General features: G+C 40.4%; 1 protein-coding gene across 1 annotated transcript in view; it reads left to right on the forward strand.

The window, feature by feature from the left end:
- Window positions 1–16,379, forward strand: part of cpe (carboxypeptidase E) — a 113,083-nt gene that overhangs the window by 89,101 nt on the left and 7,603 nt on the right. The window contains exons 6-7 of the mRNA XM_043698482.1: window positions 10,096–10,235; window positions 12,952–13,051. Of these exons, the coding sequence (XP_043554417.1) occupies window positions 10,096–10,235; window positions 12,952–13,051 (240 nt within the window). The remainder of the gene's footprint in view (window positions 1–10,095; window positions 10,236–12,951; window positions 13,052–16,379) is intronic.

Genomic DNA, 16,379 nt, shown 5'->3' on the forward strand with positions numbered 1-16,379 from the left:
ATTTTCACCAGGAGAGTTGGGGCCATGTCTGAAATTTACTCATTGTGACTGAACAGAAGTTTCTTTATCCTCGCTAGCAGAACCCACTCGCTTTGTCCTCTACCTCTGTGCACACACACACACAACTGCATGAATGAGTTAATCAACCTTTAGTTTACTCTTGTCCCAATCCAAAATGTTGAGAGAGTGTGAAAGACATCTGATGTCAGTCACTGCTCAGGAGTTGGCACGAACACAGGATGCTCCTGAGTGGACAGAAAGTTCCGTTCGAATGTTCAGTATGGCTTCCTTTGTTTATGATCAGATCAGTTATTTGGACAATCAGTTATCCGAACAAAATACTCCACGCCCGTCTCATTCGGATAATCGAGGTTTAGATTAGATTAGATTACTTACAGTGTGGAAACAGGCCCTTCGGCCCAACAAGTCCACACCGACCCGCCGAAGCGTAACCCACCCATACCCCTACATTTACCCCTTACCTAACACTACGGGCAATTTAGCATGGCCAATTCACCTGAGCTGCACATCTTTGGACTGTGGGAGGAAACCGGAGCACCCGGAGGAAACCCACGCAGACACGGGGAGAACGTGCAAACTCCACACAGTCAGTCGCCTGAGGCGGGAATTGAACCCGGTTGTTCTGTACTGTGTACTGTTTCCCAATCCCTGTGGAAACTAATAATTTTTTTCAAAGATATTAATTGCAAGTAATAGAACAGATAGTGCAAGAGAAATTCAGCAGTTCTGGAGAGTGGAACAGAGCCTCACAGCCAGGGACCCAGGTTCAATTCCCACCTCAGATGACTGTATGGAATTTGCACATTCTCCCCGTGTCTGCGGGGGTCTCCTCTGGGTGCTCCAGTTTCCTCCCACAATCCAAAAGATGTGCAGCTTAGGTGAATTGACCATGCTAAATTGCCCATAGTGTTTGGTGGATTCGTCAGGGGTAAATATAGGGTTGGGGAATGGGTCTGGGTGGGTTACTCTTTGGAGGGTCGGTGTGGACTTGTTGGACTGAAGGACCTGTTGGCTAGAGGAAGGAATCTCTATCATCATTAGCTATGAGTGCCTTTCAACTGGCCCTTGATAATGAAGTGACCACCCAAGGGACAGAATAAAGTATAAATGTGAAAAATAAGCATGGAATCTAATCTAATCTCCAGTATGTTGTTCCTTGAAGGAAGAAAGAAAAGTCAAATTGGAGTTGAAACATTAACTTAGTTTCTCCCTCCTCAGATGCTGTGAGACTGGCTGAGTTTTTCCAGCTCATTCTGTTTTTGTTTCAGATTTCCAGCATCTGCAGTTCTTTATTTTTGTATGAATTTCCCATGATTCACAAGACGGATCATACAAAATTTCACATTTTAAGTCTATCATTGTACCAAATAACTGAAAACATTATTGACTAGATTACATTCTATATTACAAATGAGTTTCCCATAATATTTTAATTTTTAAAATAATCATTCACAGGACATGGGTATTGCTGGCTAAGCCAGCATTTATTGCCCATTCCTAATTGCCCAGAAGGTAGTTCAATAGACAATAGGTGCAGGAGTAGGCCATTCAGCCCTTCGAGCCTGCACCGCCATTCAATATAATCATGGCTGATCATTCCTAATCAGTATCCTGTTCCAGCCTTATCTCCATAACCCTTGATTCCACTATCTTTGAGAGCTCTATCCAACTCTTTCTTAAATGAATTCAGAGTTAACCATATTACATATTGGCCAGACCAGATAAGAAAAGGAGATTTCCTTCCATAAAGGACATTACTGAACCAGATAGGTTTTATTGATAATTAACAATCGGTTTTTCATGGTCATTATTAAACTCTTAATTCCAGATTTTTATCTGTCTGCCATAGCAGGTTTCAAATCAGGGTTCCATAACATTATCTGGGTCTCTGGATTACTAGTCCAGTGACAATATCACTCGGCTATCACTTTTCCAACTTTAATAAAGGCTGAAAATCCCTCCTGTCTTCCATCACATTTATACTTTATTTTTAAATTTTTTTTTCTGAAATACCTCCACAGAGCCTGGTATCCCGTTAGCAAGCCACCCTTTTATTTACACGTGGAGAGTCCAGATTGCTCAGAGCCAGCTCTGAGTGAACAGACTCTCCTGTTTATTTTTTTTTACTCCTGTTTTTTTTCTTTTTTTTCAAGACACTCCTTTTTTTTTAAATTAACCCCCACACTACCGCCTAACTGCGGTTGTGCTTATTTTTCACATTTATACTTTATTCTGTCCCTTGGGTGGTCACTTCATTATCAAGGGGCCAGTTGAAAGGCACTCATAGCTAATGATGGCTTGCTTTTTTTTATCCTTTTCTTGTCAAGTATTTTCCAATTCCCCAGTTGACTTGCCTGATGAGAATTAATGGGGAGATTCCTTCCTCTAGCCAATACTACTGTGTCTACTGTGCTCATTTACATCCTTAAGGATTGTAGTTCTGTAAGCTGAGCATGTACAGGACTGCCATCTTCATTCTGCTTGATGAATAATACAGACTGTGTCTCTGTCTATTTCTGTCCCCCCACTCCCATAGATTCTTGCAGACTGACCTGTTTCTGTTAGTTCACAAGATTGATCTGATTCTGAGGCCACAAAATATTGCTAAGGAATCTTTCCCCTTCCCAGCTCAAGACTGTGCCAGTATGGGTTTTGTTTTTTTCTTCTCTTCACCCACATTACCGCCTAACTGCGGTAGTGCTTATTTTTCCCCATCACCCATGTTGTGTGTGTGTGTGTGCGCAGGTGTGAGACACAATGAGAGACACAAGGTGTACACACCTTTATTCACTTCCCACCACCAGGAAGAAAGGAAACACCCGAGTGGCCAGTGACAAGCAGTGCCCTTCACATCAAAGGGCAATGCTGTGTGATCAAACAGTGAAGGGGGGGCAGGGGTTAAATCAAAATAGAGTTGGAAGGGGAAATAAAGTACTCCACTCCCTGCGGTGCCCACCTCTCCCTGAACAGCTCACGGGTGTCGGTGGACACCGCGTGCTCCTTCTCCAAGGACACCCAGGCTCTGACGTAACCGCGGAAGAGGGGCAGGCAGTCGGCCCTAACGACCCCCTTCACGGCTCGCTGCCTGGACCTGTTTATGGCCAGTTTGGCCAGTCTGTGTTTTGTATGCAGGCAGATACACTAATTACTTATTTCCTAAACCATCACCTTCATCATTGGTTTCGATTTAAATTAATTGTCTCAAATATAACCTCTTATGAAACTTGACATTCTGAAGGTCTCCTTCACAGAGCTGAATATTAGTAGTTGACCCATAATCATTGCAGATATCTTGCCATTGTCAGCAGGTATGAATATCATGCACCAACCCACCCGAACTACTCACAGGGCAGAACTCCAAATGGGTCACAGCACCCACCTTCATCCCTCCGTTTCACTCTAAGTGAAAGAGACATTCCCAAAAACATAAAAATATTTTCAACTTGGCAGTCATAACAATACAAGCATATTGCAATTGGTAATGATTTTCCTGACGAAGGATTGGAAGCAAAATCCACGGGGGCACGAAAGAAAGGCATTCTTGTGCCTATATGAAAAACAAACTCTGTGTAGGGCTGCTGTTTTGTGGCAAGCATCTGATTCAGCTTGGACAAGTGGAGACCTGGAACACAGATGAAACAGAAACTGACCTCCCCATTTACTTTGCAGGATCAGAAGGTGTTAATCTGAAAAGATACTGACTTGGAACACAATCCAGGCTACTTCAAGTGTTGTAGAATTGCATAGAAATGTAATGCTTTCTTAGGTGGGTGTGTCACATTGGACAGCAATGAATGTTTCAGGCCTATTTGTACAGCTCCTGACTAATATGATGCAGCTCGATACAGATGACAACATAATCTTTATAAACACTAGCTTTGCTTGTTGCGCTATTGCAAATTGCATGTTCCTCCAGCAGGCTAATCACTGCCAGCCATATCAAATCTGTTCCAAATTTACTTTTGGGCAAAGAATGATGGAAAAAATTACCTTAACTGGAAAGTGATGCTTTTTGTATAGGCTTGTTATAATGCCTTACATTGCAACGAATACTTCTGAAACATAACAGTATTATTGAGAACTGCTGGCAGTCTTTCAGTGCATTTACTATTTGACCCATTTTCCACCAATGGATGTTTTTGTGAAGGGAATTCAGCAATGCGTGTGCACTGTTAGATGATTTGTAGGCTTATCATTGCAACAGCCACCAAATACATCGGCATCAGTGATTGCCATAATTGATGCTTATGGGTTGGGACATTTGTTGGCATCTTCAAAGAGGAATTGATTGGATACTGACAGGATTTGATGTGAGTGAACAGATGTAAGGGTTCTACAGCATTGTCTGAGCTACTATTCAGGATGTATTTAAACACAGAAACCCACAGAATGATGTTCAGCTGAGGAAGCTATTTGGCACAAACGGGTGTATTTTGGGGGCCACTTGCAGGCAGGGAAGCAGGCAAATAAACCGTTTTGGTGCTGTGCAAGTGGAATTGTACCTGGCACGAGTCCACACACCCTCCCAATTTGGGTCACGATTTTATGGATGGTAGGAGGGGCATCTGTTGGATCATCAGCATGGAGCTGAAAATGTGTTGCTGGAAAAGCGCAGCAGGTCAGGCAGCATCCAAGGAACAGGAGAATCGATGTTTTGGGCATAAGCCCTTCTTCAGGAAAGTGATAATCAGCATGGAGCTCAGGTGATGCTTAAAGTTGGCATCTGATGCATGATTAAAAACTTCTCTATTACTCCAATTCCAGTAGCAGGAGAAGCATGTGCTCAATGTGCAACCCGTTGTAGGTGTGGGTGGGGGGGTTGCCTCCATTCTGGGCCCTCTGCGTCAATTAGATGCCACCATCCATCCTGTCTCTCAAATGTGAACCTCACCATCCCTTTTACTGGAGTTTGTCAGCCTGGCCTCAGACAGATCTTAGACTTACCACAATGTCCAAGTCTGCTGCTGATGGTATTTCCTGCCCTATCTGTAGTAGCAATAGTGGGTACCATTTTTGTTTGGCACAGCTGGTGAGCAGAGGCATCAGTTATCTGATTGACCAGCAGCTGTTTGAGGTGGGACTTCCTTCTTGGGGCTGAGGGAGTGCTGCTAGTTAAAGGACAGTGCCCAAAAGAGTTAAACCAGGGAGACCTAGTTAAATGGAGGCTGTTTGCTCTGGACAGTTATATAGGGGTGTGAGCAGTTTGTTCTCAGTGTAAAATCCAGCCCACCTATGATAGCTTAAAGTATCTCTACAGCTGAATCCACTTTCAAGCTTTTTATTCATCACCCTGCATCTTATGCACATCAGCTACGTAGCTCAGTATTTTTCAAATACGTGTAGGTTTCTGCATCAATCACCCTTTCAGGCAATGGGTTCCAGATGCCCAACTCCCTCTCTCGGTTAAGAAATTACCCACAACACCTCTCTGATTCTTTTCCCAATCACTTTCAATCTGTGCTGTAATTTTGCTGCTTAGCAAAATCTGTCCTTCCAATCCCCTATCTCCTTCTAGTTTTATACTCTACACAGCTCCTAAACCTTTCCTCAGCTTCCTCTGTTCCAAAGCCTCAATGTATTCAATGTTTTCTCATAACTGCAAGTCTATGTTCCTGGTATTATTCTCATAAATCATCTTTTTGGATGACTCACATCCTTGTTGTAATGCACTGACCAGAACACTGTGGAGTAGTTTAGCTGTTGTTCAAGAACTGTTACATTTCTACAGTTTTAGCATAATCTCGCAGCTAATAATAACAATAATGAACTAAGTTTTGCTAGTACAGGAAAATATCACTTTGCCATTATAACCATTTCATCTGCCTGTAATATCTCCAGTGAGCTGTGAAATCCATTCTGTGTCTCTACATTTCTTAGTTTCTACCATTTATTGTGTATTGCCTTGCATTTGGAGAAGGCAAATAAGGCTTCTACTTCTCTGGATTGAAATTTGTTAAAACTTTTCTGCCTACCTTTATTGATTGATATCCTCCTGAAATTTACAGCTTTCCTCCTCACTGCCAAACATAGGCCCAATTTTTGTAATGGTTTCAAGCTCAGTCATGTTGGTTTACATCCATGTAAATGGTATATGTCATAAAAAGCAAGACAGCTGGTTCTATGTCCTTCTAAATCCCACAGGAAACCGTTTTCCACGCATCAGCGATTACCCAATTCTGATCCAGTTTGCTACTTTCCTTTTGGCTGTGACTGTCCAGGTCTGTCTGGCCTGAGGGACGTGGTCGAAAATTTTGGTAAAGTCCACGTCGACCACATCAGACACACTACTCTCATCAAAGTTCCTGGTTACAAAATACAGTCAAACTACACACAAAATTCCTTGAACAATTCCAGTATGTCTATCCTTGAGAGTGGGAATATGACATTGTGATAGAGGGTCAGGCATGACCGTATTAAATGGTGGAGCAGGTTTGAAGGGTCAAATGGCCTACTCCTGCTCTTAGTTTCTGTGCTCAATCCTTGCTTCTGTAATGATGATTTAAATGATCCATGAAATGTTTTTTCCAATAATTTTCCCACCTCTGAAGTTGGGCTGTCAAGCCTGTATGTTCTCTGTCTGTCCCTTCCTTGCATTTTGAGCAATCCTACAACCTTAATGGATGCCAGTTATCCTGGAGGCTATGTATATAGCCTGAGAGCATTGGAAAATGAGGATCAGAGTCTCTGCTGTTTCTTTCCTTGCGTCTCTTACATTTCATGGCCTGGTTAATTTCTTCCAAAGATGTAAACTTCTTACGTTTCCTCTCTTGCTATGCTTATACCATCCAATATTTCACTGCTTCTTAGCTACAATGTGAGCTTTCTTCTCCTATGTTTTGACCTCATAAGAACCATCTTTTGTATTTCAGTTTAACTTATCTTTTGGTCTTGAATTTGCCATATCTTTTCCTACTTTAAACTTTTCTGCTTTCTTATTTAAGAGTCCTCTTTTTAAGTTTTCCATCATTTTACTTGTCAACTTTTTATTATGCCCTCCCTTTATGCTTACCTAGTTTCAATTTACAGGTACTGTTACTCCCTCCCCAGTGACTACTAACTGGTTCTGGTACATGATATAGTCTGCCTCACATTAATCTAGGGTAGGAAAGATTAATTTTCCCAGCGAGATCTGTGGAAAACAAAAGAAACACATACTCAAGAACAGAACTCATTCTATATTTGTCCTGCTTTGTATTCCAACTTGCGTACAAATTGACTTGCAAACAATCTAAAGTAGTCATTCACAAGTGCAGGGAACATTCATATGTAATATAGTTAAAATTGCATCTCTGTGTGGGATTGCATTTGTAAGTTCATGCGTTTGTTTATTGGACATTTGAAAATAGAGGAAAGGTCAATGAAATCCTTTTGAAGTATAATAACTATTTAAATGAAGGAAACACAATGGCCAATTTGCACACAACAACTCCCACAACCAGCAATCCAAGGATCAAGGAACAAGACTGGGTCCCTCAAACCTGCCCCACCGTTCATTCCGATCACAGCTGATCTGATTCTAACCAACATCCACTCCCCAGTCCTGCCTATCCCTGATAATTTTCATCACCTTGGAAATCAAGAATCTGCCTTAAAAATATTTAAGATTCCATATTCACTGCCTTTGAAGAAGGGAATTTCAGAACCACTCAATCCTCAGAATTTCTTCCCCTCATTTCTGTCTTAAATGGCCGACACCTTATTTTTAAACAATGACCTCCAAACCTGGATTTTTCCACCAGAGGAAGCATCTTTCACCATCCACCTGGTCAGGACCCCTCAGGATCTTATTATTTCAACTAAGTCACCTCTGAAGCTTCAGAGGATACAGTTCTAGCCTGTCTAGCCTTTCTCCGCTCATTCACATTAACGTCCATCGGTAAGTTTTTGGGTTCAGAACTGTTTTTAAAAAAAACCTCAAAATACTGTCTCACTAATGCCTACATAATTGAAACAAAGCCTCTCTACTTTTATATTTAATTCCCTTTGCAATCAAACACAATGTTCTATTAGCTTTCCTGATTACTTGCTGTGCCTGCATACTAACCTTCCATGTTTCATGCATTAGAACACTCAAATCTTTCTGCATCTCAGTGCCAATGTATTTTTGTTTTATCTGATGTTGATAAATATTGACCGGGAATGGCAGTTAACATCAATGCAATCTTCAAAATAATGCCTTGGGATCATTTCCTTCAATCCAATTAGACAGGTGTAAGTCTCAGATAAATGTGTTAACTAAACGTCAGACCTGTCCATTCCGTACAGCACGGTCTCCGTGATGGACTGTAATTTCAGCCTAGATTCTTGTGCTCAATCCAAGATATTGTAACTCAGTGGCAAGAAGGCAACCAACTTTGATGGATGCTCTGTTGTGTAGAGGCCCCCTAACTGTAACCACATAATAGGATGGAACATTCAAGAAAACATAATGTGAGCTTGTCAGAAAGGTATATGGATTGTCTTGGGAAACTTTAATTAATTCATATAGATGGGAAAAGTCAGGTGGGCAAAACCAACCTGGATGAGGACTTCAGAGTGTTTTTGAGGTAGTTCTGGAGCTGATCAAAGAGAAGTCTTTACTAGACCAGAGGTAAACCATAAGATATGGGAGTAGAATTAGCCCATTTGACCCATCAAGTCTGTTCCACAACTTATCATAGCTGATATGTTTCTCAACCTCATTCTCCTACCTTCTCCCTATAACCCTTGATCCCCTTACTAACCAAGAACTCTGTCTTAAAAACACTGAAACACTCGGCCTCTGCAGCCATTAGTTCCACAGATTCACCATCCGCTGACTGAAGAAATTCCTCCTCATCTCGATTCTAAAGGGTCGTCCCTTGACTCAGAAGCTGTACCCTCTAAATTTCGAATTAGATCCTAGTCTCTTCTACTACTGGAACCGTCTTTTCCAGGTCCACCCTATCCAGGCCTCTTAGTAAGATTCTGCATGTTACAATGAGATTCCCCTTCTAAAGAAATATAAACTTCTAAACTTCAAGTACAAACCCAAATCCTCAACTGCTCCTCATATGACAAATCCTCCTGGACCTGATACTGTACATCAAGATAGGTTTAATTAATGATCCCACAGTTAATGCATCTCAAGGTAATTTTGACTGTAGTACCATTACATTTTATATTCAGTTTGTGAAAGAGAAGAGGTGTCATTTAAATAAGGGTCATTGATTATGGGACATGAAAGCAGATCTGGTCAAAGTGAATTGGCAAACTTAGTGCCACGCTTTTATGCGGGATGCTTCAGAATACACAGACTAGTGTAAAGAATGAAGCTACAGTCTGTTGTTAACGCAAACCTAAAGAAAAAGCAAACAACTGTGCAATGTCTAGTGGCAGGTCAGAAGGTTGGACAGCCTATAGGGATAAAATAATTGACCAAAAACTTTGTAAGGTCTGAAACATTTGTGTATGGGAGAATGCTCACCAAAGTATAAAAATAGATCGTAAGAGTTTCTATAAGAATTTTGAAAAGAGAAAAATTGTCAAAGTGAATACTGGTCCAATAAATAATGAGCGTGGACAATTGATAATGAAAAAAAGAGGTGGCAGATGAATTGAAATATATTTTGCATCAGTTTTTGCTGTAGAGTATGTATATAAACCCAAAAGCAACTGTAAATCAGGAACTGGAAGGCTGAGAGGAACTCCGGGAAATTGTATTGGTCACCTTACTTACGGAAGCATGTAAGCAATTCAGAGAAGTTTAAACAGACTGATACCATAAAGGGCATGTTGTCTAATGAGGAAAGGTTGGACAGGGTAGGCTTATATCTGCTGGAGGTGACTTGATTTAAACATATAAGATCCTGAGGTGTCTTGACATGTTGGATGTGGATAGAATGTTTCCTGTGATAGGAAGATCTAGAACCCTTTCCAGACTAATGTGGGGACACTGAGGTTGACTAGGCCCCTGTTTCTGATCAACTAACTTAGCTTGAATGGAACCTGCAGCTTTCCTGATCTGCATGGTGTATTTCCAAGTCAAAGCGCTTTTCCATTTGTCCCCATATGCCCCAGTCAGATCTTCTATCTTTGCAATTTATTATTTTCCAGGTATGCAAGACTTCAATTACCTGAGCAGCAACTGCTTTGAAATCACACTGGAACTAAGCTGCCAGAAATTCCCACCAGAAGACTTACTCCCACAGTACTGGGCAGAAAATAAAGACTCTCTCATTAATTACATTAAGCAGGTTAGTGAAAATATCAAATAGATGGTGATATGATTTTAAAATGTGTCACTCTGAGTAGATAAGGAAGAGATATAAAATAATGCCTCCTTATATGATCCCTCAATTGCATTATGGGACATGAAAGCAGAGCTGGCCAAAGTGAATTGGCAAACTACGTTTAGTGATGGATCAATAGAGATGCAGTGCCACACGTTTATGCGGGATACTTCAGAATACACAGACTAGTGTAAAGGATGAAGCTACAGTCTGTGGTTAACGCAAACCTAAAGAAAAAGCATATCATTGTGCAACATCTAGTGGCAGGACTGCAACATGATATTGAAAAGATGAAATGTTTTCATGAATAGGCACCAGATAAACACAAGATGATTATGAAAAAAGCAGCATGTAGCTAAAAGTAGCAGATCAGAGAATTCCTACAGTGTGTTCACACTGACCCTCTGAAGAGTATCCCACCCAGACCCATTCCCCTGCCCTATTACTCAACATTTCCCATGACAATTGCACTTAACCTAAACTTTAGGGGAGGCAATGGCCTAGTGGTATTATTGCTGGACTGTTAAGCCAGATACCCAGGTAATGTTCAGGATACCTGGGTTAAAATCCTGCCATGATGATAGTGGAATTTGCTTTAAAAAAATATCTGGAATTAAGAGTCTACTTGTCGATTGTTGGAAAAACCCATCTGGTTCATTAATGTCCTTTAGGGAAGGAAACTGCTATCCTTACCTGGTCTGGCCTACATGTGACTCCAGACCCACAGCAGTGTGGTTGACTCTTAACTGCCCTCTGGGCAATTAGGGATGGGCAATAAATGCTGCCTGGCCAGTAATGTTTAGGTAATCTGTTGTATTCTATTGTCTCTTCAAAGAAACTGTCCCCAAAATACATTTTATTGCTTTTCCAGGGACACACCCAGGGATGAGACAATCTCTGATTGTACAGAAACCACCAAAGAAAGTCATTTAACCTCCGCTTCCATCTCCCCATAGTCAACCTTTCTCACAAGTGTACAGGCGTATGACATGAACTTTACTCATTGTTTGTATTTCACTAAGTTGGGCTAACTGCAAAGACTCTTCAAAAAGGCTGAGTGTGGATTGAGAGATCCTACTCCCATTTTGGACAGAACTGGTTTCCCAAGATGGGAAGATCAAATTCAAAAGGCCATTTGATATTTGTGCTAATTTTTTAAAAAATTGATTGCTTCAAAGGTCCAAAACTGCAGTGTGGTTTCAGCTGATTGATGGAAAGACCGAAACACTTTTGATGTAGACAAAATTGACATTTCCAAAGGCCTGTTATTAAAGCTGAGGCCATTGTGAAACCAGATGGGTTTTTCCAACAAAAGCTTTAAGACATTACCTCAGCACTTCATATTTTGATAGCTTAAAAGGTTATTAAAGGACTTTTTGATGACTTTTTGACATCTTTGATGTGGGGACTTATTAATTTTTTTTGGTTTTTGTTAACAGAACACTGAAGATTCAAAAGCTTTGAATAAGTAACATGAATTGGTAGTAATTTTCACAAAATATGAATGAGTAAGAGCTGTATTCGCTTGTTAGAAGTTTACTTTTTCCTCATCTCCACATGGCTCATGGTGGATGCTGGGTGACCTGGCATGGGAGGTGGCATAGGGGATATGATGTAATTTTGGAGATTGCCTGGGGGTATGAGGTAGCTATTTTGAGGGGTCTGGTTGATGGGAGGGTGTCATTAATTGATGTGGAAGGACATTGATGGGCAAAGGGAAGATTGGGGATATAAGTTGGTGTGGAAGAAGCCTCTGAGGATGAGGGAGTAATTGGATGCTGAGGAAATCTGAGGTGCCATGGGGATGTGTGGGGCCTGTGTGTTACCTATATTTTGCTTTAAGAGTTTGTGAGCCTGACAAACCCTCACCCATTCCCCAAAGAGAACACTGGGTATAATGGAACCCATAAAACAGAAGCCAGTTTGCTATTTCCAACTCCTGCTGCTCACTTTGGTGGCAAACATCAGGACCAATATATTATTTCCAAAAGGCTGTAGTTATGTAATGAATGACACTGCCGATTTTGTCTCTTCTGTTAAATGTGGTTTATTTTTAGTAATGGAAAGTTGACAAACAATACTTGAACTACATTTACATAACCTCTGAATGTAACGCACCCACAACATTTTGATCTGTGCTGATTTTTCATCTGCTGGAATAAGGTTGTTCTAATCCTGTATCGGTATAAGGATCTAATCAGAGCTACAGAACAATTTTGGCTCTAAGCTGTCTTTTTGGCTATCATGATTTGGAGACGCCGGTGTTGGACTGGGGTGTGCAAAGTTAAAAATCACACAACACCAGGTTATAGTCCGACAGGTTTAATTGGAAGCACTAGCTTTCGGAGCGACGCTCCTTCATCAGGTAGTTCCTGATGAAGGAGCAGTGCTTCCAAATAAATCTGTTGGGTTATAACCTGATGTTGTGTGATTTTTAACTTTGTCTCCTTTTGTTTTTCTACTGCTATGTAATTTGAACATTATCCAATGCAGTGCAAAACAAAAATACTTTTGCGGGAATGTATTTTCCTCACTTCCAACACTTTGCTGGTGTCCTCATACAAATGTCTGCTGAAATATTTAGTACAATTCATAAATAATTCTCCTGCCTGACACCTCCCTCCAGGTGTAGACTTATAGATGCAATTGGATATTGTTGACACAATCCTGATTGTTTCAGGTGCACCGTGGTGTTAAAGGCTTTATTCGAGACCTTCATGGGAACCCAATTTCGAACGCGACTATATCCGTGGAAGGCATAGATCATGATATCACCTCTGGTATGTATGAAATTCTAAAGTTAATTTTGCCTCCTAAATTGTAAAAACAAAGCAACTCCTGTGTGTTTGGCTGTAACTCCGTCTTTACTGATGGAATCTTTATATAATGGCATTCGTTAGTGGATACTTCCATGAAAGAAACCTTGTGTTCTTCCTTTGCAAGCCTCCCCATCAATCAATATTTGTTTGTTATCTTAATTTCCTGCAGCTATCAAGGCTTCAGATAGAGTTATCAAAATTTGCATCAAATAAGTGATCAGATACATGGGACTGACAAGTCTTGATGGAATTCATCCTCCACCCAGGGTTTCGAAAGAAATGGCTGTCAGATAGATGATGCATTGGTTTTAGCTTTCCATAGGAAAGGCTCTTTTCGAGTGGAAAATAACAAACCTAACGCCTTTATTCAAAAAGCTGGAAACTGGCAGAATGTTTGTCATAGGGAAGATGTTAGAAACTATTATTAAAAATGTTAATTGCAAGCCACTTAGAGAAACTTGAGGTAATCAGGCAATTCAACATAGTTTTGTGAAAGGGAAATTATGTTCAATGAATTTATTGGATTTCATGAGGAAGTAGCATTTTCTGTGAATAAAGGGGGATTTGTATCTTCAGAAAGCACTTGATAAGGTGCCACCTCAAAGGCTTTTCAGGGAATAAAAGTTCATTGTGTGGGGGGAGGAGTAAGATTTTCGCACAACTATGAAACAGTGAGCATTAATGGATCATTGTTGAGTTGGTGACGTGCAACAAGTACAGAGGAACCTCGATTATCCGAACGAGATAGGCAGGCACAATTTTGTTCAGATAATTAATTATTCAGATAATCGATTTTAACTTAAATAAGGGAAGCCATGTTGATCTAATGCTGTGCTCTATAGGAGAATTTATTTAAATCTATAATTTTAATGTATTGAATGCAAGAGGACACAGATTTCACGTGATGAACAAAATAAAGCAATGATAACATGAGAAAATGTTTTAAAAATGCAACAGTCGTTAGCATTTGGCAAGGAGTGGTCAAGATAGCATTAAACAAGGTCCTAATCAGCTTCTAAAGGTGCCACCTCAAAGGCTTTTCAGGGAATAAAAGTTCATTGTGTGGGGGGAGGAGTAAGATTTTCGCACAACTATGAAACAGTGAGCATTAATGGATCATTGTTGAGTTGGTGACGTGCAACAAGTACAGAGGAACCTCGATTATCCGAACGAGATAGGCAGGCACAATTTCGTTCGGATAATTAATTATTCAGATAATCGATTTTAACTTAAATAAGGGAAGCCATGTTGATCTCATGCTGTGCTCTATAGGAGAATTTATTTAAATCTATAATTTTAATGTATTGAACGCAAGAGGACACAGATTTCACGTGATGAACAAAATAAAGCAATGATAACAAGAGAAAATGTTTTAAAAATGCAACAGTCGTTAGCATTTGGCAAGGAGTGGTCAAGACAGCATTAAACAAGGTCCTGAACAGCTTCTACAATCGCAACAACATTTGTCAGTTTCTGGGAACATGATAGAAAGACTGAAGTACCACCATGCGCGTGGGTTTATGTTCTCGGCCGTTTTTTTTAATGACCGGCCCAGTAAAGTGACAGGAATACTATAAAACACTTAGTTTTATGAAGTGCTGTGCAACAGCCCTTATTTAAAAAATATCCAGTCGTTGATGCTTGAGCTGCCTGTGTTTCTTTGTTTTTGCCTGTGTTTTCACATCATCTTCAGTCCAGGTAAATTGAATACACTTACCTCTTTGATGTAACATTTTTGCAGGACCTTGAAATCTTCTTTGAATAATCAGAAATTCGGATAATCAATGTTCCTCTGTAGTGTTCCACAAAAGTCAGTGCTGGGACGTCAACTTTTTTTATAATTTATGTAAATCTCTTGGATGAAGGAAATTGAGGTATGGTTGCTAAATTTGCTGATGAAAGAGTTAGGAAATTTAAGTTGTGAAGAGGACATTAGGAAGCTGAACAAGGGATCTGGATGGTTAAGTAAACAGGCAAAGGTCTGACAGAGTATAGTGTGGGAAAATATGAAATTGTGAGAAGCTGCAAGAGATCTAAGTGCCCTCATGGCAGGTCAGAACACAGATACAGCAAGTAATTTGAAAGTTAAATAGAACTTTTTTGGTTACTTTGAGGAGAATTGTATACAAAAGTGGAAATGTTATGCTTCCGATGTACAAGCCTTTGTGAGACCAGATCTGAGTACTGTGAACAGTATTAGTCTCCATATTTAAGGAACTGTGTTAGAGGATAGACGTAGGTTCAAGGGGTCATAGGTTGGTAGAATAGGCAGGAAGGTCAGATGAAATCTATTGCAAAGACGTGTGAAGCAATCCAATGTAGTTGGAAGAAAGAGGAGTGGCAATATAAAATAAACCAAATGGTTTTAAAGGAAATATACAGATCTGATGGTATGTGTGCACAAATTCCAAATGATGGGTTGAGAGAATGGTTAGAAAGGTATTTGGACTCTTGGGCTTTTAAAATGGAGGCATTGAATACAAAATACATTTCTTTCATATGTAAATTGCAAAACTTTTTTAAAAAGTTACATTCTCAAGTGACAGTTGGTGTCAGCCCAGATAATGTGTTGAAGGTGTTAGCCCCCTGTGTGCTGCTGTCTGTGCCATTATGTTTAGACTGATTCTAATATTAAAAGAATGAGTTAACAGAGTCTTACATGGATTCATGCAGTAACTCCAAAACCAAATTTATAGGCAGAGAGATCAAAAGATCACACAAATGCTGTGAGTGGAGTGTCAAATAAGTAGTCTGTGCCGGTGACGAAGGGTGTTAGACAGTGTGACTAGTCAGTTAGACAGCTGAATAACAACCGAAGGGATGACCTATAATCTGATTAAAAGAGGCAGAGAGATAATGACATAAAATTGATAATAAGATGATGCTGGAGACAACCCAAATGACTGGAATAACACGGGACACAAACAGAAACTGCTGGAAAAGCCCAGCCAGGCTGGCAGCATCTGTGAAGACAAACCAGAGGAAGGGTCAGTGAAACCGAAACATTAACTCTGATTTTCCTTCACAATTGCTGTCAGATCCCCTGAGCCGTTTTCCAGTCGAATAACAATTGAAAGAACTGCGGGTGCTGTAAATCAGGAGCAAGGGCAGAGAGTTGGCTTCCTAGCAGGGGAATGTTCCACATTGGGAGAATTTCTCCATTGATCTTAGTGGAGGGATGGATTGGAACTTGACCTGGGACAGGGTCAGTAAAGGAGTGGATGTCTCCTTGAGGTTGACGTTGAGACCGTTCTTTTGTATATTTTCACAAAGGCATTAAGTGAGGCTT

This window comes from Chiloscyllium plagiosum, chromosome 1, assembly GCF_004010195.1.
Source record: "Chiloscyllium plagiosum isolate BGI_BamShark_2017 chromosome 1, ASM401019v2, whole genome shotgun sequence".
Classification (NCBI taxonomy): domain Eukaryota; kingdom Metazoa; phylum Chordata; class Chondrichthyes; order Orectolobiformes; family Hemiscylliidae; genus Chiloscyllium; species Chiloscyllium plagiosum.